The sequence below is a fragment of the Schistocerca gregaria genome, chromosome 2 (genome assembly GCF_023897955.1).
Source record: "Schistocerca gregaria isolate iqSchGreg1 chromosome 2, iqSchGreg1.2, whole genome shotgun sequence".
NCBI classification, from domain to species: Eukaryota; Metazoa; Arthropoda; class Insecta; order Orthoptera; family Acrididae; genus Schistocerca; species Schistocerca gregaria.
In genome coordinates, this window is record NC_064921.1 from 552,501,241 (window position 1) to 552,526,155 (window position 24,915).

General features: G+C 41.4%; 1 protein-coding gene across 3 annotated transcripts in view; it reads left to right on the forward strand.

Annotated features, from left to right (window-relative positions):
* The first annotated feature begins 391 nt into the window (after positions 1 to 391).
* The window catches only part of LOC126332162 (uncharacterized), a 137,252-nt gene continuing 112,728 nt past the window's right edge, over positions 392 to 24,915 (forward strand). Inside the window, exons 1-3 of one of the 3 annotated variants that reach the window (XM_049996563.1) lie at positions 392 to 450; positions 2,889 to 3,113; positions 12,993 to 13,393. In XM_049996563.1, coding sequence (XP_049852520.1) covers positions 423 to 450; positions 2,889 to 3,113; positions 12,993 to 13,054 — 315 coding nt within the window. In that variant the 5' untranslated portion in view covers positions 392 to 422 and the 3' untranslated portion in view covers positions 13,055 to 13,393. Of the gene's footprint in view, positions 451 to 2,888; positions 3,114 to 12,992; positions 13,394 to 24,915 lie in introns of those variants that run through there. The other 2 variants (XM_049996562.1, XM_049996549.1) reach the window with 2 other exon arrangements.

Consider the following 24,915-nt stretch of genomic DNA (forward strand, 5'->3'; position numbering starts at 1 on the left):
CATTTTTACTAGCACTTTCGCTTCTCACTGTATATTTAACAAGTACTGCCTTTAAAAAGTATGTGACATATCAGCTCAGCTGTATTGGCGAGTCGTGGTCGGTAACTTACGTGGAAACACGTCTTTCCGTTTCCTCGCCTCTATTACAATAACACTGAATGAGAAAAAAATGAACGGTGGTGTATGATAACCCGACTTTTTGACAACGGTTGCTGAAATACCGTTGATAATAAATGTGACAGAACTAACAGGTTTCCAAGTACAAGGAAAGTCACTCTGTTACTTGTTACTGCAGCTACAGTTCGTGGAACGGAAAGACAGAACGGGAACGGTACGATAACATTCGATGATGTCGTCGGTGGTTCAAACATATATAAATGAAAATGTAAGACAGAGAGCTGTAGTATTTCTTAGCGAGTACAATGAAGGCTGCTCTGTTGTTTGTTGCTGGTAAGTATTGACAGAATTTATAAATTTTCGTTCACGATTAACTTTTTTCCTTGCCCTCTTTTTATATAATTCCTGAGGTAGTAGTTAGCTTGAAAATCTATTTTTACACTCGGAGAAGAATTGTTCACTGCCACAATTGGCGACGTAATAGAAATGGGGAGCAGCTTTGTTTATCAACATGGTTCTAAGAAAAATTTTCCTTTTCTTTGCGCTCTTGAGCAGTGCCAGCGCATGGGTACTCGACGAAAAGTGTTCGTGTTGCCTACATCAACAATTTCAGTCCTACGAGAGTATGACTCGAACAATTACCAATGTTAAGCGTCACATATGTATCTATGAGCAGCTAACCAGGATTGGTAGCGAGCAGTAGACGGAAAGGTAGTAGTGCAACGTGAAGTTGAAAGTAATGGGAAACAGTCTATAACGCATTTTACAGGCTTGGAAACCGAAAAGGACAACACAAGATAGGTATAGATGGACACAAAACTTGTTCATCTTCACTTCTGTGAAACACATAAAGTCTATTTAAGCTGTTTGATATCTCGAATCATCCACAGAATGCAATAAACTAATGAGTAAACAAATGAGACCACATTATTTTGTTGCTGTATAGCAGCATCAATAATCTTCATATTGTAATGTGACACGTGTACCACTGTGTCATATTAAATGGAAATAAGGCATCTATTCCGAATATCAATGCTGATACAGTGTAGAGAGTTAAGAGCTGATCGTTACCATACCAGTGTTGACTGTGTGCAACAATAACATAAATGGAAAAGAATGGAAATAAATAAAGTTTTTCTGTGGGTAGCAGTAACTAAGTATGCCATTGTTGTCTGAATGACTTCAGATTGCAGAATAGGAAGGTCACTAGCTCCAAAAGCTCCAAAACGGGCAAAAGTTACATTTGGTAAACAGTTAATCACGCAAATACTGGACAAGAAAGATAATGCGGCAAATAAATAAAATCCCCTTGCGCGAGTCTCGATGCAGAAAACAAGTATAACATGCACACTAAAGCCGTTAATGTGGCATGCAATAATGTTAACTCTGCAACGACTATCAACACACCATAGAAGATATACTGTATTACGTAACTCATCATAGTGCTGTCTGTTTGAAAATATGTTTAATCTGACCAGAACAGGCTATTATCCTTTACCGGTGAATTTGCAAATGATGCTGGAGAAACTGTCATTCATACCAACAATTACTATTCAATACTAACGTTTCGTAGACGTATGCAGACAATGTCATTTACAGAACACAGCATAAAATCGTAAAATAGCCAGCATACTTATATCACTGAAATATGAGTTACAATTAAATCACTTCTAGTTTGAACTGTTTGTCAGCAATACTGTAGTTGTGTAGTAACTATAGATGCTACAGCTTTTTATTAAAATGATTATTTTATTGAAAATCAGTTATAATTTTGTCTTCTTTTTACTATTTCTTGTAGTCACGCCTTTCTGGGGAAGTTATTGTGTGAGGGTAGTACGCTGACCAGTCTCCCAAAAAGGAACTATCACGCTCGCATGCCTATAACAGAGCTACAAAAATACTGGCTGAATCTTACTTTGTGATAAGTTGTTTGTGGTACTATGTAATGGTTATTAAGAAACTCACTATGGACAGTACGCTCTTCTGGATTAGTTAGCAGATTGAATAAAATTTGTGCACAGAGCAGTCTTCTTTAAATCCAACATTCATAGCAATCTCCTTTTGCCATTTGTGCGCCGACACACACGTCTGTACCACCGCACAGATGCTTCGTTACTCATCTCAGCTATATTCTAGGACTGCATGTTACCGCGCCAACGAAATAGCTGAAAAATGCATGAGGCATCGGGTTCTGTTACATTCGATCTGCATTTGTGAGTCATCGCTAAAGGACGTGGTGTTTGCTATTCACCGTTAATAATAACAAGCTTCCATTATGTTGGCAGTTGCAGAGAAAAAAGTACAACGTAAATGTTTTTCACAAGCTGTTCATAATACACTTCGTCGTCGCATCCTTGAAATTATCATTCCAACTGTCGTTTTTTTTTTCTTTTTTTTTTCATTAAGAGCGATATGTTGAGTTATATTTGTAGTTAGATACCGAAAACAGTCTCTTATCATGGTACAGTATGTGTTAAAATATACTACGCAAATGTCAAAAATTTGCGGTATTCTCCCGTTACCGTTTCCCTAATATCTGTTACATTGGATTTCATGTACATAGGGATTACCAGTCAACATAGCACGATACATTATCAAGTGGCAGAGTTGTGGCAGGAGTCAGCAGAGTTGCACTGCATCTCGATTTGTAAAGCTAGCACCTGGCTGAGTCACAGTACCAGACGGTAGTATCAGAGTGCTAGATAGTCAAGTGTCACTAACAGGCGGTGGACGAAGTTACGAGCTGTAATACGGTTCATTGTTTTCTACAGCACTGGTCTCAGTTGCGGTGGTCCAAGGACAACCAGAAGAGTCGACCACTGCCGCCAGCCAGGGTGAGGAACAGCCGTCCGCCACCAACCCGGCTGTGAGAACGTTGGTGGCGGCGTCGTACGCAGAAGAAGACGAGGATACCATTTGTGTCCAGGCAGACAACAAGTTCTACTTGTATGCTAATTCACTGAAGCTGTATTCTTGCTACAACCTGCTACCAAAGGGTACGTTACTTTAAATAGCACGATTGTGTTTGCAATATTGACAAGATAACCACAGACTGTTAACCCTTAATTCCCGATGAGACTTTTCTGTCACGTATACCTCGAAGTGGGGTCTCTGGGACCCCTAGGCTTAAACCGAGATCATTTAAAATTTCTGTGCTATATAACATTAATTTTTACAGTTATTTAATTGTTGTTTAAATTTTTCTAGTTTAAGTTATTGCACTAAACAAACCCTTGCAACATTTTACTATTTATCACACAAAAGCACATACTTGTGTGTGCTTCGTTTAAATAGTACACATAAATAACTGTTAGAGTACTGAACATTACATTCTAAGCCGGCCGCTGCTGCAACGGTCATAGGTTCGAATCCTGCCTTGGGCATGGATGTGTTTGATGTCCTTAGGTTAGTTAGGTTTAAGTAGTTCTGATGTTAAGTCTCATAGTGATTAGCGCCATTTGAACCATATTACTTTCTGGAAATTATACAATCTCTGTAGCAAATAAATTTCTATATAAAACTAAATTCCAGGGTTTGCGCATAAAAATTCCAACCGATTGATACATAAAGGAAGTCTATCAAACTGATATACATTGCTGGGAACTACCTTTTTATCACCACTCAATATACATTCGATTGTACCAGACATTTCAAGTGTTTCATTGAAGAAAGAGATAGATCCCCATCACAACTTTCCTGATGTTCTTCCTCTGAATGATACTCTTGTTCGATAACAGAACTGTGATTACCGGCTAATGTAAAATGGTCGTCTTTTTCGTTTATTTTTTGATCTATATCACTAATATAGACCGACTAACAATTAAAAAGTTAAAAATGACACATTCGTGAAACATATTTTGAGCTATACGGCACCGTGCTGAAGAAAACAAATACGAAGTTCACGAGGCTGGGTCTAGGAGACTCCAACACTTATCAGTAACACATGTCAACAATAAACACAGAAGGCGATAGCGCACCTTACAACAAAACATCGAGGGCTTGGCAATTTAAGGAGGTTAGAGGGAGCTTAGAAGTATTCCACATCAGGCCTTGGAGAGCCAGTTCGACAATGTTCACGAGGTATAAGAAGCAACACATCGTGAGTCAAGGGTGGTGTAGCGGTAGCATTTTTGATTTCTAATCAAGAAGTCTTCGGTCCCGCGTTCGCATCCAGACATTGCTTCAATTTTGATTAACAGTCACCCTTGTAGGCCGAACACTTCTCGCATAAGAAGTCACCATCATTCTGCCAACGGCCTCGTCAAAGAAGGCGGAGGAGCGTACAGAGGTTCAGGGCTCTCTTTTGTCCTAGGGGTGGGAAACTACCCATAAGGCCGGAAGAATCAGCAATGGTCAACGGCATGAGCACGTAAAATACTATGTAAATCACTGCATTAAAGACACATAACGTCGGACATGTGGCCTGTAACTGAAGAAGTGTCATGATGATCTCTCCATTGGCAAAAGATTCCGGAACATTCCCCCATTCGGATGGGACTAGCAAGGGGAAGTTACGATGACAAAAAGATTGACTAATCAACGAAAGGATAACGTTTTACGAGTCGGGGCCTGTAACGTCAGGAGATTGAACGTGGTAGGGAAGCTAGAAAATCTGAAAATGGAAATGCAAATGCTCAACTTAGATACAGTAGGAACTAGTGAAGTGAAATGGAAAGGAGACAAGGGTTTATGGTCAGATGAGTGTAGGGTAATATCAACAGTACAAGAACATGGTGCAACGGGACTGGGATTAGTCTTGAACAAGAAGGCAGGACAGAGAGTATGTTACTGTGAACAGTTCAGTGACAGGGTTGTTCTTATCAGAATCAAGAGCAAACCAGCACCGACAACGATAGTTCAGGTATACATACCGATGTCGCAAGCTGAAGATGAAGAGATAGAGAAAGTGTATGATTGAAAGGGTTAAACAGTATGCAAAGGGGGTTGAAAATGTAATAGTAATGGGAGACTGGAATGCAGTTTTAGGGGAAGGAATAGGAGAAAAGGTTACAGGAAAATAAGGGCTTGGGACAAGCAGTGACAGAGGAGAAAGACTAATTGAGTTCTGTAACAAGTTTCAGCTAGTAATAGCGAATACTCTCTTCAAGAATCACAAGAGGAGAAAGTATACTTGGAAAAGGCCGGGTGATACGCCAAGATTTCAGTTAGATCACATAATGGTCAGACAGAGATTCCGAAATGAGATACTGGATTGTAAGGTGTACCCAGGAGCAGAAATAGACTCAGATCACAATATAGTAGTAATGAAGAGTAGGTTGAAGTTCAATAAATACGCAAAGAAGTTCTAAGAAATGGCGAGATAGGTTAAAGGTCTCTACGGCTGTACATACAGCAATAAGGAGTAGCTCAATAGGAAGTACAATGAAGAGGTATGGACATCTCTAAAAAGGGCCATCACAGAAGTTGATAAGGAAAACATAGTTACAAAGAAAGTGACTGCGAAGAAACCGTGGATAACACAAGAAACACTTCAATTAATCAATGAAAGGAGGAGGTACAAAAATGTTCAGTGAAACTCAGGAATAGAGGAATAAAGTCGCTGAGGAATGAAATAAATAAGTAATGCAGGGAAGCTAGGACGAAATTATTGTCGGAATGACAGACTCAGAATACAGGAAAGTCAAAGCAACCTTTGGTGACATTAAAAGCAGGGGAAATAACATTAAGAGTGCAACAGGAATTCCACTATTAAATGCAGAGGAGAAAGCGGATAGGTGGTAAGAATACATTCAAACTCTCAATGAGGGGAAGTTCCATCTGATGTGACAGAAAACGAGACGGGAGTCCATTTAGAAGAGATGGGGGATCCAGAATCAAATACGGCAGAAAAGACAGATAAGATTCCATCAGAACTACTAAAATCACAAGGGGGAAAGTGGCTACAAAACGGTTATTCACGTTGGTGTGTAGAATGTATGAGTCTGCCGACATACCATTTGACTTTCGGAAAACCGTCATCCACACAATCCCGAAGACGGCAAGAGATGACGAGTGTGACAATTGTCGGAATTTCCACTTAACAGCTCATGCATACAAGTTGCTTACAAGAATAATATACAGAAAAATCAAGAAAATTGATGTTGCGCTAGATGACGATCAGTTTGGCTTTAGGAAAGGTAAAGGCACGAGAGAGGCATATCTGACGTTGCAGTTAATAATGGCAGCAAGACCAAAGAAGAATCAAGATACATTCACAGGATTTGTCGACCTGTAAGAAGCGTTCGACAATGTAAAATAGTGCAAAATGTTCGATATTTTGAAAAAAGTAGGGGTACGCTACAGGGAGGGACAATATGCACAATAGCCAAGAGGGAATAATAAGTGTGGACGACCAAGAGCGAAGTGCTCGTATTAAAAATGTTGTAGGCTTTCTCCCGTACTGCTCAATCTGTACATCGAGGAAGCAATGATGGAAATAAAAGAAAGGTTCAGGAGTGGTATTAAAATTCAAGGTGAAAGGGTATCAGTGAAAATAATCGCTGATGACATTACTAACTTGAGTGAAAGTGATGAAGAATTACATGATGTGCTGAATGGAATGAACAGTCTAATGAGTACAGAGTATGGATTGAGAGTAGATCGAAGGAAGACGAAAGTAATGAGAAGTAGTTAGAAATGAGAACAGTGAGAAACTAAACATCAGTATTGATGGTGAAGAAGTAGATGATGTTAAGGAATTCTGCCACCTAGGCAGTAAAATCACCAATGACGAACGGAACAAGAGGGACATCAAAGGCAGACTAGTAATGGCAAAAAGGGCTTTCCTGGCTAAGAGAAGTCTACTAATATCAAATTTCGGCCTTAATTTGAGGAAGAAATTACTGAGAATGTACGTTTGGAGTACAGCATAGTATGTTAGTGAAACATGGACTGTGGGAAATCAGGAACAGAAGACAATCGAAACAGTTGAGATGTGATGCTATAGACAAATGTTGAAAAGCAGGTGAAATGATAAGATAAGGGATGAGGAGATATGGAAAACAGTGATAACGAGAAGGGACAGGATGATAGGACATCTGTTAAGACATGAGGGAATGACTTCCATGGTACTAGAGGGAGCTGTAGCGGGCAAAAACTATAGAGAAAGACAGAGATTGGAATACATCCAACAAATAATCGAGGACCTAGGCTGCAATTGCTATTCTGAGATGAAAAGATTAGCACAGGCCGCATGAAACCAGTTAGAAGACTGATGACAAAAAAGTTTTGTGAAGGGTTCAAAGATAATGTGAAAAAATGAGTCACATCGAACTATCAGAGGAAGATGGTTACCCTTAACTCCTATTTAAACGGAATGTACGTATTAGTATTTATATTGACAAACTGTTTATTGGATTCTGAATCAGGTTCTTTGGCCGACGTTCGTGTAATGATTTTACTGACGTTTCGCCAACACGAGTGGCTGGCATTGTCAAAGCTTCACCCTCTATTGGCGGTGGTGAACTGGAGCCGAGCTCGCGGTCGCAGACTGTATGTACCTGGCGCGTTGACGTCCGAGGGCTTCTCCTCGGCTATTTCCGGTGCGGTTGTCCTCTTGCTACGTGCGACTGTCGTTCGCTGCAGTACGGGAAGCCAGGATCCGTTTACCTTAAGGCTTTCCTCTTTCTTGTTGAAACTGTTGGCGTGTTTTTGTATTTCTACAGCTTCTCTGAACAAGCGCCTGTGATAGTGCGTCTCCACCAAAAAAAGTAAAAAATAAAATGAAATAAAATAAAAAATAAAAAAATAAAATAAAATAAAAATGGCTCTGAGCACTATGGGACTTAACGTCTGAGGTCATCAGTCACTTAGAACTACTTAAACGTAACCTAAGGACAGCACACACACCCATGCCCGAGGCAGGATTCGAACCTGTGACCGTAGCGGTCGCGCGGTTCCAGACTGTTGCTTCTCTACAGCCAGAACTTCCGTGTCGGCGAATTTTATTACGTGGTCGGTATCCCTCAGCGCGTGTTCTGCCACGGCCGATTTCTCCACCTGCCCCAACCTGCAATGTCGCTTATGTTCTTTGATCCTGGTGTTGATTGATCGTCTAGTCATTCCGACATAAACTTTTCCACATATGCATGGTATATGGTATATTCGCGACATTACAAGTGGGTCCCTTTTCTCCTTTGCCGATCTAAGACACTCTTCGATCTTCCTTGTCTGTTTGAAAATCGTCTTTACGCCGTGTTTGCGCAATATACGACCGATTCTGTCCGTCACTCTGGGAATGTATGGCAGAAAGGCCGTACCCGACATTTCTTTTTCTGATTCCTTACATCGCCGCGTGTTTCGCTCTGTTACACTTCTAATATAACTTATGGAGTACCCATTGCTCCTCAGAAAACTTTCCAGGTGTTTCATTTCCCGTCTGTGGTGCTGCAGCTCACATATTCGTCCAGCTCGCGTTACGAGAGTATTAATCATGACTCTTTTCTGGCTCGGGTGGTAGGTTTGATAGTTTGTGCAGGTATCAGTCCGTATGTGTCGGTTTTCGATACACGCTGTGTCCCAGATTTTCGCCATCCCTTGTGACCAGCACATCTAGAAATGGCAGATTTTTACCTTTTCTACTTCCATGGTAAATTTTATGTTGGCATGGAGGCTGTTCAAGTGTCTTAGGAAGTCACTGAGCTGTTCTTCGCCATGGCTCCACACAACGAAAGTACCATCTACGTATCTGAATCACACATTAGGTTTGCAAGTTGCCACGTGCAGTGCCTGTGCTTCGAAATCTTCTATGAAGGAGTTGGCCACCACTAGACTAAGAGGCTGTTCGTAGAAATTGCCATTCCACGCGAAACAGCTCGTTGTGAGACATGCATGAAAGAGCTTTGTGATGTCTTGTGGCAAAATGGAACCGACGTGCTCCAGAGCGTCACTGAATGGCACTTTCGTTAACAGAGAAACTACATCAAAGCTGACAATGATGTCGTTTGGTACAAGTTTCAGTTTCTTCACCTTCTCAGTGAAATGTCCTGAGTCCTTTATGTTTGCGTCGGTCTTCCCTACATGTGGCTGGAGCAGAGAGGCCAAGTGTTTTGCCAGTATGTAAGTCGGTGAGCCAGGAGCGCTAATAATCGGTGTTAGTGGAACTTTGTTCTTATGGATCTCAGGTAGTTGTCAGTAAAATCATCAGATGAACGTCAGCCGAAGAGCCCGAGACAGAAACCAATAGGCAGTTTGTTAACAAGTGGCCAAAAAAACCTTGACAATTTTGCAATACTCGCTATACGTTTATGATAAAATGGAACAGGATTCAAGATTGGGACAGTTCAAAACTTAGCAACCAACTGACTTAAAACGAGTAACTAGGTGAACTGTACAATGCTAAGCAAATGTACCGGACGTCACCTAGTACGATAGATCACCTTGTGATTAAATTCATGCACACACACACACACACACACACACACAAACACAAACACACACACACACACACACACACACACACACACAGACATCTCCAGTGTACTACGTGCCTAATACATACGATGTTGCACCGTAATACTAAACAACCGGAGCAGCATTGCAAAAATTATTCAGAATCTGAGGCATGTACAAATAGCAGAAGCCCTCACGTAGTATTAGGGAGCCAGTGAAGCCTGAAACCAGGACTTGGTAACAGCACATTAATTGTGTCAGGCCAAAATATCAAGTTAAAATGAATGGAAAATAGCGCAGTCGCAGTACTAGATAAGATTTCCATTGAATCAGAAATTGTGTCTTCAGCGCGTAGTTAATACGATTTAACGGTTATGTGTAAGCAAACGAATGTAGGTACAACCTTCTAATGGACTTCAGAGTCACCTGTAGACGTAATTTAGGAAGAAAAATTAGTCCTGTGTATGTGTCCTTCAACATTGTGTAGAATATATACAATCTGGCTTCATAGTCATTTGTGTCAAAGCATCCTACGACAGATACTATTGAATACTTGGCTTTCCGTGTCCGCCATCGGAAGAGGCGGTGACCTTACAGTAAACAAGAACATAGGTGAGTAAGGGAAACGCGTCGTCTGTCGAAGCTTTCAGCTAAGGCTGTGTGTATACTATGAATGGTTAGCCGTGCCCTCTTGAAATATCACTATAAAAACTCACGGTGAGCCGATCGAAGTGCTTTAACTCCCAGCAGTAATGTGGTCGATTAATAAACAGAAGGTCGCCTCAAATCTCAGACAGAGCTAACTTCGACATGGACCGTATAGAGTAGCAGTGGCACAATTTCCAGAGAATAATTCCTCAAACTCTAGTAAACGCTTATTCTTCTAGAGAAGATGAAGATGAGAGGGCTCACCATTACATATCTTTCTCTCGGACTCAAAACCATTAAAATTTTGGTCGTCTTGCGCTCTTCACACATAGTATCCTAAGCCATGAATGGAGGTTCAGTATTCATCCGTTGCTTTTATAATTCTCAGAATCTGTAACTGAACAACAGGCTAACACAGACTCCGAACCTTTCGATTAGTGTATGCCATCCGATTGCAAAATACAGCTGACGTCCAATTACATCTGGACCGAGTATCGGTCGGTGCATAAGTTGACACGGAGAGGAATACGATGATGGTGGTTTTAAAGGGCTCAAATGAGCGGTTGTTAGTGACGTTGATAAATATGACTCTGTATATTTAGATAGACTAAGACCTCCTTCGTAAGAAACTTTCTATAGTCACTGTACTACGGACACGGAGTGGACCTTTAATGACTATCGGGCAATGATAACAGCTAGGAGGGAGTATGAGGCAGTCTATTCGGGCAAAATCTATGCGATAACCGTTCCTCGGAACACAGGGCGACGCGTTTCCTATTCTGTCTCAGGCTGCGGTAAGGATAGGAAGCCGCTAACACGGCGCTTGGCAGCAGTTACGACGCTTGCGCCACCATCACGGTACTCGGAACTACAGTCACCGTCTATTAAAACATGTCTTCATAAATATTAGGGCCCAGAGCAAAACAACGTACTTCCCATTCCACTGAAGGAAAGCCTTTCAAAACGCGTGAACGAGCTAGGTACTTGCTGCTCTGGGGAGGTGGTAAATCAATACGAGATCCCGAAGACCTATCACTGGTACATATGGAAAAGACATTCTCTGTAGTGCATCTGTCTCGCATCTACCACATTCTCAGACTTACGCGGCCATAACATAATCTTTCCACAACGCTGAAAATGAAATTAAGGCAATGTACGAGGCGCGTTTTTTAAGTACCGTTTATCCACAACGCGGCCCTAACGCTGCGGTCGGCGTTCTGCTCGTGCACACTGGGTACCTACATCTGTTGTCTACGCACTGACGCCGTTACAGTCTGATTCTTCCTTGTTTACGTTTTGTACTGAGTGTTTAAGATGCCTCCGAGAATAGTGAGTGCCGCTGACTGTGAAGTTCGGCCTGTTTTAAGATTTCTTAGTGCTAAAGTCCTAAAAGTGATCGATATTCATCTTGAGATCTGTGCAGTTTACGGAGAAAAATTTATGAGTGATGGAATGGTAAGAAATTGGGTGAGAGCATTTAAAGATGGCCACACAAATGTGCATGTCGAACAACAGAGTGGGCGTCCTTCGGTCATTACTGAAAGTTTGGTGCAGAAAGTGGACAACAAGGTGAGAGAAAATAGACACATTATGATTTCCTCCTTTCAGGATGACGTTCCTAATGTTTCTTGTAGTGTTTTGTATGACATTGTGACCGAGCACTTTAATTACCGAAAACTGTGCGCACGTTTGTAGCGAAAATATTGACAGATGTACACAAACCAAACGTTTAGACAGTGTATTGACTTTCCTTGAGCGGTACCACAACGACAGTGATAATTTCTTAAGCCAAATTATTATGGGCGATGAAACATGGGTGGCCTACGTCTCACCAGAATCAAAACAACAGTCTGTGGAATGACGGCATTCAGATTCACCCAGAAAAGTGAAGTTTAAGCAAACAATTTCTGCCTGGAAAATCATGTTCACAGGTTTTTGGGACAGAAAAGGAGTATTTCTTGTGGAATTCGTGCTTCATAATGAGACAATCAATGCAGCAGCTTGCTGTAAGACACTGCACAATCTACGCCGTTCAGTTCAGCAAGGGCATCGTTTTGCCGCAAGACAATGCCCGTCCGCATGTGGCGAATCAGACCAAAGATCTCATCACATCTTTTCGATGGGAAACTCTAGATCATCCTCTGTACAGCCCCAATCTTGTGCCCAGTGACTGTCATCTGTTCCTGTGCTTGAAGAAACACCTGGGCAGGATTCAAGACCATGACGAAGTCAAAACAGTGGTGATGCAGTGGTTAACAAGTCAGGTACCAGACTTCTCTGAGGAGGGTATTCAGAAACTGGTACAACATTATGACAAGTGCCTCAATATTGCCGGAAATTATGTAGAAAAGTAGATTAAGGTACAGGGTTTCATGTAAAGATATAATTATTGAGATTTCTTACCACTTCTTTTTTTTTAAATTTCAAACGGTACTTGCTTAAAAAAATACGCCTTTTATGTCCGCACCTCGTGGTCTCTCAGTTCTCCTTTCCCGAGCACAGGGTACCAGGCTCGATTCCCGGCGGGATCAGGAATTTTCACATGCCCTGAGGTGACTGGGGGTTGTTGTGTCGTCTTCATCATCATCTTTCATCCCTGTTACGTTCGAAGGAAGGCAACGACAAACCACCTCCATTACGACCTTGCCTAGTACGGTGGTGCAGTTCTCCCGCATTGTTCCCCTATACTCTGTCAAGAAGCATGGGAATGCATTTCATTGTCATGCCATAAATGTGATGCCTTATCATTATGTTACCAGTAGTAAATATGAAATAGCATATAATTCTATTAATGATTTCTAACTCTAATAAAACATATTTCCTTCTGTTTGTTGTAGTTTATGTGGTGAAACCAAAGAGTCTATGTAAACCAACCCTATCAGACTGTCCCAAGAACTAGAAGCATTGCAAATCTGTCAGCTCATCCTGCAGGAGCTAACTAGTCTGTGATTGAGTGAAGACCAGATGGATGGACTGCTAACTGAAGACATCTACAACCTCCAGAGAACGCAAGAAATTCCAACAGCGTCAGCACTTACCTCTTTTTCTAGCAACAAAAACTGGTGGAATCAACTAAACCTCTTTTATGATAGTTTCCGATAGCAATAGATCAGCTATACATTTAGAACTGACAGCAAAAATTAGTATTTCAAAACATGGTTTTGTCTGTTTTTTGTCTTTCTGTTGGATTTGTAATAGTTGAAATCTGACACAGTAAACTGTAGTCTTATGTCGTCAATTTCAATGGTGGAATACATTTCCTTACCTGTAGCTCCACACAAATACCGGCAAACTATGACGGTGTATTAATCATACAAAATGCAGTTCATCCATTCATGCAAACCTCGTACCATTCCAATACCCAGTTCCGAACTTAACGCATTGACTGGATCACGGACAGCGGTGCACACAGCAGACACTTACGAGTGAGACAGTGGATTGGCCTTATCTTTCCTGGATAACGCTTGCAATATTTGCAACACAGAATACTGAAACCTGGTTGGTAGGTACTCAGAGAGTACACAGGATAAGGTTACGGTTGTGGGTGGGGCCGTAAACAGTTACTGTGAGCCGTACTATCAAACACACAACCTTATTATTCTAAGAACCACTTATTTACACATTGCTTTAAAAGATCACAATTAGACAATATGGCTGAAGGCCTAGTTAAAGAACACTTGAGGTACTTCCGGAGCTGAAGGCCCAAAACCACACCAAAAACACGAACAGCTGAAGGCCTGGCTTAGAAATCAAAAGCAATTAAAAACTGGCTGAAGGCCTACACTCCACGTCTGAAGGCCAACTGTAATTAAAACACATTAATAAACAATTTTTCTAACCAAGAATTTCCTTTTTAAACTTACAACAGAATGGCTGAAAGTCTAATTAAAGAAACATTAACTTATTGCATGACTGAAGGCCACAAACAAATTTGAAACAACGGCTAAGACCCTGAACAACAAGACAGACAAACAATTTAAAATAAACCCGTTCCTTCATATAAAAATATTCCTTTAAAGAATACACATGGCTGAATGCCTTATTAAAAGGCGTTTACGTAAATCCTTGGTGGAAGTCCGCACATAGCACATCGAACAACTAACGGCTTAGGGCCTGGATTACAAACGATTTCAGATAGAAAAAAATTTTAGGAAACAAATAAAATCAATCTTCAGAACTTTAATTTTTTAAAAAATGTATGTGAAATCTTATGGGACATAACTGCTAAGGTCATCAGTTCCTAAGCTTACACACTGCAAAACCTAAATTATCCTAAGGACAAACACACACACCCATGCCCGAGGGAGTACTCGAACCTCCGCCGGGACCAGCCTCACAGTCCATGACTGCAGCGCCTTATATCGCTCGGCTAGTCCCACGAGGCAATTTTAATTTAACAAGGCTGAAGGTCTCTATGTAAAATTAAAAAAAAAGAACTGAATTAAAACATGGCCGAAGACCACGCACAATACTTAAAACTAAAATGAAAATCACAATCTAAAACAAACAGAACAAGTGGTGCTCAGAAGTGTTCCAAGAGTCTGCCTGAGAAGCCAGATCAAACGTAAGGTGAGGTGAGACAGGCAACCAAGAGTTGAAGTTAAATAAGCCAATGGCTACCAAATCTAGGGATGGCCCAAGGACCAACCAACAATTTAACCAATTATTTTCTGTGTGACCAATGGCACTATGATGGAAAATATCAGACAAGGGCGAGGATACGAAAAAAAACTTTAATTTAAGATAGCTGAAGGTCTTTATGTAAAATTTAAAAAAGAACTGAATTAATACACAGCCATAGACCTCGCACAGAACTTCAAACTAAAATGACTCCTACAGCTTCAGAAACTGGCGTTTGAAAACAGCCAAGGGAACAATAACCACCCTAGGCATATATGAATCAAACAACTTAAAAGGTTGTCTAACTACATGCCATGCCAGACAGCATCAACACGACAAGGAAAGGCACATTGCTGGAAAAGTACGCTAAGGATCAGGGCAGGTAAGTGGGACGTAAATGGTCACAGAGGAGAAAATACCGCTGGTGCACTTCACTGGTAAGTAACAGTCAGTTTAATAATTAATCACAATACAGGAAGACAGTTGCAAGATTTCGCTGACTCCAACACATCATACGTTGCCGCTAGCCAGAATGGCCCGGGGAGCAACAACCTGCAAATCAACAAGTCACAGTAGTTGAGGATTCGTGGCAGGTTAACTGATCACTCGATTTCAGCGTCCAGGTGCGGTGGGCAACGAACTTTGTCGCTCTCGCAGCCAGCGCCTCACAATCCGACAGCGCGTGTACACCACCAGCAGTCCCAGCCTGGCCTTCGGCCCTGGGGAGTTCCTCGCTGCTCTGTCCCAACTGACTGACTAGCATGCAGCACGCAGACAGCATTAAAATAGCTGCTCAGTCAAAACCACACAAACTACACACTGTTCCACGAAACAATTCCACAAACAACTCGAACAATACTAAAACCATTCGATCTATAAGCGCTGCTGCTGCCACTCACGCGCAGGCAAGCCAGCGACTTAATGACGCCAGTAAATCGAATAAGAAACGGGACGGTAGTACCGCAAAGACAAGATGTCAAGCAGTAAACGGCACGAACACGGGCCACGCACGGCTCAAATACATGGTGTCTTCTCACGCTGCTCTATCTGGTGGTTAAAGGCGGAAAGTAGAACAGTTTTACTGGAAGCTTACAAAGTAATCTGTGAAATAGCGAGTCAAGACGCAAGTTTGCATAATCGCTGTAAAAAAAAGTTGTTGTGTACCATCTCAAACGCTAGATCTTCTAGACTGAAACATAAACACCAAAGCGTGCGAAAAAGTAATGCCTACGAATTATACATGTGAAAAATCTAAAAGCTTTTTAAATAAATGAAACTTTATTAACATTCTTCATCTTCATTCTCCGTGTCTACATACTTATACCTTATCGTAGTCGCCACAGCGACGAACAATTTTCTACCTTCACACATCACGTTTTTATCAGTAACGCACATCTACATCTACGTGATACCGCCGTTGTAGAATGACTGACTTTGTTAAAACAGCCACAACGGTACCTCTGCCTGCACTACCTCGTCACTATCAAAGTGAAATCGGTAAAAGTTTTCAAGTTCTGGAACCAAATGAAAATCAGGTAAGGCCAAGCTAGGAGCGTATGGGGGATGAACGATGATTTGAACTTATGGTGTACGGTTGTTGCAGATATCCTCATGCTTAAGAAAAGGGTGCCCCGTGTTTGGAAGAACTCTTCGAATTCGTATTTTCAGTTTTGTGAGGGATTACAGAACGCCGCTTCTGACTCACCGACATAGCTATGCTGCACAAAACCATTCTACACGCTGTGTTCAGGTGACCTCTACCAGCAGAGCACTGCATCTTGCGTCAGAGAAACGTGACAGTCGACCAACTAATGCGCGACTTGCACGCAATATAAAGTTCGTAGGCATACCTTTTAGCACACGTCCACACATCACGTTTTTATCAGTAACGTACATCTACATCTACGTGATTACTCTGCTATTCACAATAAAGAGCTTGGCCGAGGGTTCAATAAACCACCTGCAAGCTGCCTCTCTACCGTTTCAATGTCGAATTGTGCGAGGGGAAAGCGAGCAGATAAATTTTTCTGTGCGAGCTCTGATTTCTCTTATTTTATCTTGATGATCATTTCTCCCTATGTAGGTGGATGCCAACAGAATGTTTTTGCAACCGGAGTGGAAAACTGGTGATTGAAATTTCATGAGAAGATCCTGTCGCAACGAAAAATGCCTTTGTTTCAATGATTGCCACTATCTCCCCTATAATACAAAATGAGCTGCTCTTCTTTGTACTTTTTCGATGTCATCCGCCAGTCCCACCTGATGCGGATCCCACACCGCACACCAATACTCCAGAATAGGGCTGACAAGTGTGGTGTAAGCGTAGTTGACTTATTGCATCCTCTAAATGTTCTGCCAGTGAATCACAGTCTTTGGTTTGCTCTACCCACAACGTTGTCTATGAGATTATTCCGATTTAGGTTATTTGAAATTGTAGTCACTAAGTATTTAGTTGAATTAGTAACCTTCAGTTTTGTATGACTTATTGCGTACTCGAATTGTTTAGCACTCATGTGAATAAGTTCACACTTGTCTTTGTTCAGAGTCAATTGCCACCATTCGCTGCATACAGATATCTAAATCATTTTGCCATTCGTTTTGGTCATCTGATGACTTGACAAGACGGTATACGACAGCATCATCTGAAAACAACCTAAAAGGGCTACTCAGATTGTCTCCCATGTCGTTAATATAGATCGGGTATAATAGAGGGCTTCTAACACTTCCTTAGGGAACGCGTGATATTACTTCTGTTTTACTCGATGACTTTCGTCTATTACTACAAAATGCGACCTTCCTGACAGGAAATCACGAATCCAGTCGCACAACTGAGGTGATAATTCATAGGCACGCAGTTTGGTTAGAAGACGCTTGTGTGGAACGGTGTTGGAAGCCTTCCGGAAATCTAAAAATATGGAATCAAATTTACATCCCCTTTCGATAGCAATCATTACTTCACGACTATAACGAGCTAGTAGTGTTTCACAAGAACGATGTTTTCTGAATCCGTGCTGGCTATGTGTTAACAAATCGTTTTCTTCGATGTATTTTATAATGTTCCAAAACCCTCCAGCTAATCGACGTTACTGATATGGGCCTATACTTCAGCGGATTACTCCTATTTCCCTTTTTGGGTATTAGTGTGACTTGAGCAATTTTCCAGTCTTTAGGTACGGAACTTTCCGTGAGTGAGCGGTTGTATATAATAGCTAACTGTGGAGATTTTGCGTCAGTATACTGTGAAAGGAACCTAACTGGTATTCAATCTGGACAGGAGGCCTTGCGTTTATTAAGTGATTTAAGCTGCTTTGTTACACCGAGGATATCTGTTTCTATGTTTCTCATATTGGCAGTTGTTCTTGACTGGAATTCAGTAGGTGGTTGTTCTTGATTGCAATTCAGTAATATGTTATTTCTTATCTAGTGCGAAACCATTTTGCGCAGTAACTGTTAATTTCATTGGTTGAAGTGATTTTTCGATTAGTGGACACTGACTTAGGAATTTCAGTTAATAAGAGCATTAATGTAATGAGAAAATGCATACATCTTTAACCCTACTTTTAACACTGGGGTCAATATGATCCCATAAGCAACTGGAAACATATAACACTTGTTTCCAAAACTATTATTTTTAAACCACATGACTTTGTCCCTGGAAGTCATTTTTATCCAGTGGTTTTGAACTGATTTATTTTTGCATCACACCACTATTTAAGTGTTGTGTTTCCATTGAGGCCCACTAGGGGCAATATGACACCAATCTAAGTTTCCTTTCGTTTCTTGAATGTAGCATCTTCTGAAATTCAAAAGGTGACTTACGTTGGAACAACTGTAATGTATGTTTTCATGTTAGTTCATTAAAATACTATTAATATATTGCGTGTAAATTTCTATGGTTCTTCATAACCCCACCAGTACGCAGTGAAACAAACATATCTCCTGGGTAAGACGAGCTCAAGTCAGCAAGCCACGAGAAAAATTAAAAATTACCGCATTTGCGTTTTATAATTTCTGATAACCAGGAAGTAGAGGTGAAGAACACTAGAGAGTAGAAATTTCGCTTGACAGAGCAAATAGAAGCCTACTCGATCGCTCACAGAGATGAAAAAGTTCGTGAATCGCTCAGTATATTACAACACCACTAATTGTATCGGAATTTAATTACCATGTAAGTCAAGATCATTGCCGTTGTAGTTCTTCTCGCTTCGTTATTGGTAAAGTTTCGTTTCTCTTTCTCACATTACCTAGTTATATCTTATATTTCCCTTCAGAAGGGAATCTTATTATCTTTGATTGATATAGGAATGTGGGGATAAGATTACTGTAGAATATATATATATTCTTTTACAGAACACTATTCAGAGCACTAATACGCTGTGAAATGACAATCTGTTCGGTTTTTGATAGTACAATGGCTATCATTATCGTTGATGTTGCTCCTGTAATTCATCCAGTTGAATTCGATACGTCAACCTGCATTAGTATCTTACTTTGCTTCTCCATTTGGTGAAATTAAACGGGAAACTAGCGAAAATGCCTCCAGCCTCACGAGACAATAAATCATTTATGTAAAATAGCCTCTTTAACATTGTTTTTTTTCTACAAGTCAAACTGAAAATTCATTATTGAAAGTATTACTTATAAGAAATAATATCGTTAATACAGGAAGTTCGATGCTGTGTGAGTAACCACTGTCTTATTCTTAGATATTGGTTACAGGAAACTGCTTTGTTTTGATCGATTGCGTTTTACTTTAGTATCAAACGTAAATCTCAAAGGGCTACAAAACAGGTCCGTTGCTTGATAGGAGAATCCAAAAGCACACAGGATGAAGATATAGTACCACACTTGTTTGTCAGTATGCGATTCCTCATCTCGGTCCAAGAAAAGGTGTATCTACTCAAACATAGTCCCATTTGTCTGTTTAACAGGAAAGCTATGTAGAAAACGAGGCCCTGGCGACGCTGTAACTGCAAGCAGCGCGGCCGAGAACACGCAGCACGGACTGCGCATAGCCGCAGCTGCCCTTTAGCCCAGTGAGACAAGCCATAGCCGTGGGGAATTGATATTCAGACTCAAGAAACATTTTTTTTACAGTTAAAGCATCAAACTGCATCCACTTTACACCTCCACAATGTGGTATCTTTTGTCTTCTTTTCTGTCACTATTATCTATATTTAAACATTAAGACATAACATGAACTTCTTACCGCTTTCTTTCGTTCATGAAACAAATAAAGCCAACAGAAAGTAATAATGGATACAATACCGTCGTCTGTATTATTGAGGCACAGGAAACACAATAGGCAGGCTTCACTAGACTGCTCATTGTGCTACACACAATAACTTCGTTCTGTACATTTGACACCCAGGCTTATCTTCACAGAGCCAGTATGTACACATGTGAGCAACGTTCAAAGAGGCTACCTCGCAATGGCGAGCACTTGGCCAGTCCCTCGATCATACTTTGCTGGATCCTGCACAACCCAAAAACGTGATCCTTTAAGTGTCCATACCAATAAAAATCTAGTAGATTAAAGTCCGGAGAATGTGAAGACCAGAACATTGAATCTGTACGACTAACCAATTTCGCTGGAAAATTTTCATTTAAATAGTTATGCACATTCATTTCAAAGCGTAGCAGTGCACGATCAAGCTGAAGCAGTAATTGTCGCCGGCCGGAGTGGCCGTCAATAAACAGTCTAGACAAAAGACAATTGAAGATTTTTAAATATGGTACTACAGAAGAATGTTGAAGATTTAGTAAGTAGAACAGGTAACTATGAGGAAGAATGGAAAAGAATTGGGGAGAAACGAAATTTGTGGCACAACCTGACTAGAAGAAGGGACCAGATGATAGGACACATTCTGGGACATGAAACACTCCACAGAAATACATTCAGAAAACAGTTCCTAACACTTAAATCGACATTAGACGCTAACAAATTTCTCTCCTTGTGAAATGCTTTTCCTGCTGTATCTTCTCTAATTTCGACATCATCAGTTATTTTGCTGCCGAAACAGCAAAACTCATTTACCACATTGTCTCATTTTCTAATAATATTCCCTTATCATCACATGATTTAATTCAACTCCGTTTCGTTAACCTTGAGTTACGATTGTTGATGTTCATTTTATATACACCTTCCAAGACCCTGTCAGTTTTGTTCAACTGCTCTTCTTATTCCTTAGCTGACTCTGACAGAATTGCAGACTCATCGTCAAACCTCATCGTCAAACTCGTCGTCTTCTTCCTGAACTTTAATTTCCTTTCCTTTACTGCTTCTTCAGTGTACTGATTGAATAACATCTCGGATAAGCTGCAACACTGTCCCACTCCCGTCTCAAAAGCTCTCTGACTTTTTGTATCAGTGTGAACAGCTTTTTGCTATTTTACAGTGAACGTAGTCAAAAGCTTTCTCATTGTCTACATATGCTATAAAAGTAGGGATGCCTTTTCTCTAAAGAATTTCCATTAGTCTTTCTCTTGAAATCTGTGGATATTCACCTGCCCCATGCATCATACCAGGTGGATGCTTGTGTCATGGCTGGTTCTCCCAATGTTATCAGTAATCCTGACAGAATATCTTTACTCCTGGGGCCTTGTTTCAACTTAGGTATTTCAAGGCTCGGTCAAATTATTCTCGAGTATCGTATCATCTTCATTGACATCCTCTTCCATTTCTATAATATTTCCTGCTAGTTTTCCTCCTTTCTATAAAACCTCTTTATATTTCTTCCACAATACAGTTTCCCTTCTTTGCTCACTGGTTTCCAATCTGAGCTGTTTATATTCATAGAGACGCTTTCCTGTTCTCCAGGGACCTCTTTAATGCCCCTGTAGCCGGTATCTGTCTGTCCCTAGTGACATTTGCTTCTGAATCCTTAGATCTGTCCTCTGGCCATTCCTGCTTAGATATTATGCACTTTCTGTCTTGCTCATTTTTTAGACCTTTGTATTTCCCTTCATCTGTTTCATTTGCCGCATTTTTTTATTATTTTTTCCTTTCGTCAAAGAAATTCAGTAACTTATGCATTATCCACGGATTTCTACTAGGCTTTGTCTTTTTACTTATTGTACCTTGAGCTGCCTTCACAATTTCACCTCTCAAAGCTACCCATTTGTCTTCTCCTCTATTCCTGTCCTCTGTTCCAGTCAGTTGTTGCTTAATGAACCCTACAATGCTCCCTCTAATGCTCCCTATGGTTCTTTCTCAAATTTCCAGGTGTCATCTCCTTTCCTACCTTTCTTGCAATTTTTCAGTTTTAATCTACAGTTCGTAAACAAGAAACAGTGGTCATAGCCCTTACTTGTCCCTGGAAACGTCTTACATTTTATAATATGTGCCTTGAGTCATTTTCCTTTGCAAAAACTCATCTTCGCAAACCACAGGTTTGTCTGACCTTTCAACTGGTCCAATGTTTTGGCACCTATCGTACAGCCATCTCTATTGCTAAGGGACAGAAGCCACCCCACCAACGCAAGTTCCATGGTTTATACTGGTGGGGGGAGGGGGGGGGAGAAATGTTTGTAGCCAATCTTATATATATATTAAGTATTTAAGTCAACCATTACAAGCATGAATAATATCAAACTATCGATCCATGCATAATCATATAAGTATACTTGGAAACTAGCTGTATATTTGCTATATGGGCTGGCTAGCTTCTTATATAAGTGATTCATCATATTAATGTTCAAAGGTGTTCTCCAAAAATGATGATGGGAAAGAATTCTGTTTTGTGTGACTAATTCTACAAGGAACAATCATGTATACTAACGCAAATGAAACATGTAAGAAGACCTCACTAGACAGAGGTTTTAGCTAGAATCCAGTACAAATGACACTGCGTGGAATCTATTGCACTTCTCAGTAATAAGAAGGGGGAGCAGAGCGAACAGGTCAAATACATACATCAAAAAAGTTTTGCGTCACCTCGGTTCTAAGATTTCCGGAACCTGTACAGAAAATTAGAATATAGAACAACATAATATCATTTTCTCCCTTTTTATTGCACATGAAAACAACACATTGATGTTGTACCACCATACAGCGAGACCTTCAGAGGTGGTGGTCCAGATTTCTGTACTCACCAGTACCTCTAATACCCAGCAGAACGTCCTCATGCATTGTTGCATGCCTGTCTTCGTCGTGGCATATTATCCACTAGTATATCAAGGTACTGTTGATCCTGATTCTCCCACTCCTCAACGGCGATTTGGCATAGATACCTCAGAACGGTTGGTTGGTCACGTCCCCATAAACCGCCCTTTGCAATCTATCCCAAGCATGTTGGATAGGGTTCATGTCTGAAGAACATTGGCCACCCTAGACGAGCGATGTCATTCACAAGATGTGCACGATGGTGGCACGAAATGTCGTCCATGAAGACCAATGCCTCACCAATATGTTGCCGATATGGTTGTGCTATCGCTCGGAGGAAGGCATTCGCGTATAGTGCTGCCGTTACGGCGCCTTTCATGAACACCAGCGGCGCACGTCGGCTCCAAACAATGCCACCCCAAAACAGCAGGGAATCTCCACCTTGCTGCACTCGCTAGACAGCGAGTCTAAGCCGTTCAGCCTGACCGGGTTGCCTCCAAACACGTCTCCGACGATTGTTTGGTTGAAGGCATATGGGACACTCATCGGTGAAGTGAATCTGATGCCAATCCTGAGCGGTCCATTCAGCATCTTGTTGGGCCTATATGTACCGCGCTGCATGGTGTTGTGGTTGCAAAGATAGACCTCGCCATGGGCGTCGGGAGTGAAGCTGCGCGTCATGCAGCCTATTGCGCACACTTTGAGTCGTAACACGACGCCCTGTGGCTGCACGAAAAGCATTATTCAACATGGTGGCGTTGCCGTCAGAGTTCCTCCGATCCATAATCCGTAGCCCTTAGACAGCCTGAGCGAGGCATGTCCTCGACAACTCCTGTCTCTCTGCGTCTCCTCCAATTCTGAACAACATCGCTTTGGATACTCTGAGATGCCTTGGCACTTCCCTTGCTGAGAGCTCTTCCTGGCACAAAGTAACAATGTAGACAAGATCGAACCGCGGTATTGACCGTCTAGTCATGCTTGATTTACAGACAGCACGAGCCGTGTACCTCTTCCCTGGTGGAACGACTAGAACTGATCGGCTATCGGATCCCCTCCGTCTAATAGGCCCTGCTCATGCATGGTTGTTTACTTCTTTTAACAGGTTTAGTGACATCTCTGAACAGTCAAAGGGACTGGGTCTGTGATACAATATCCACAGTCAACGTCTATCTTCAGGAGTTCTGGGAACCGGGGTGATGCAAAACTTTTTTTCTGTATATATAATAACGATAAACAAGTAGGTATTCGGGTGCAGTACCATGATTTTATGTAAGGAGACAAAGTGGTTCTACGGGTGCTACTTCTTAGAAACCTCACTTCGAAATCTGATCTGGTGAAAAATCAACTGAATTCCATAGGCAGAAGCTGCTTCTATTACCTTTGTGCGGCGCAAGGCAGTGTGCTGACGATGGCTGATATTCGTGTTCGACTGCACTGCACGGAGATGGGCTCGCCTTGGAGACCGATCGGAGGGCGAACACGTAAAAAAAACGAAGGGCATGTCCTGGTGCCCGAATAAGAGAAACGCCGAATGAAATAGTCTGCAGCAAGGGCGGCAAAGTACGGCAAAGACTCTTGCGGCGGCCAGGAACGAATTGTCCCGGCTGCAGTGACAGATATCTTCTTCGATCCTGCCACTTCTAATTTAGCTAAACGCACTTCTCTGTTTGCACCAACTGCAATTCTTTCTTTTCTGCTAGGGTTTTGCTATTTACAGCATCTTTTTCTCCAAGTTCACTAATTTCATTCGGAACTCGCTTCTTAAGATACACTCCTGGAAATTGAAATAAGAACACCGTGAATTCATTGTCCCAGGAAGGGGAAACTTTATTGACACATTCCTGGGGTCAGATACATCACATGATCACACTAACAGAACCACAGGCACATAGACACAGGCAACAGAGCATGCACAATGTCGGCACTAGTACAGTGTATATCCACCTTTCGCAGCAATGCAGGCTGCTATTCTCCCATGGAGACGATCGTAGAGATGCTGGATGTAGTCCTGTGGAACGGCTTGCCATGCCATTTCC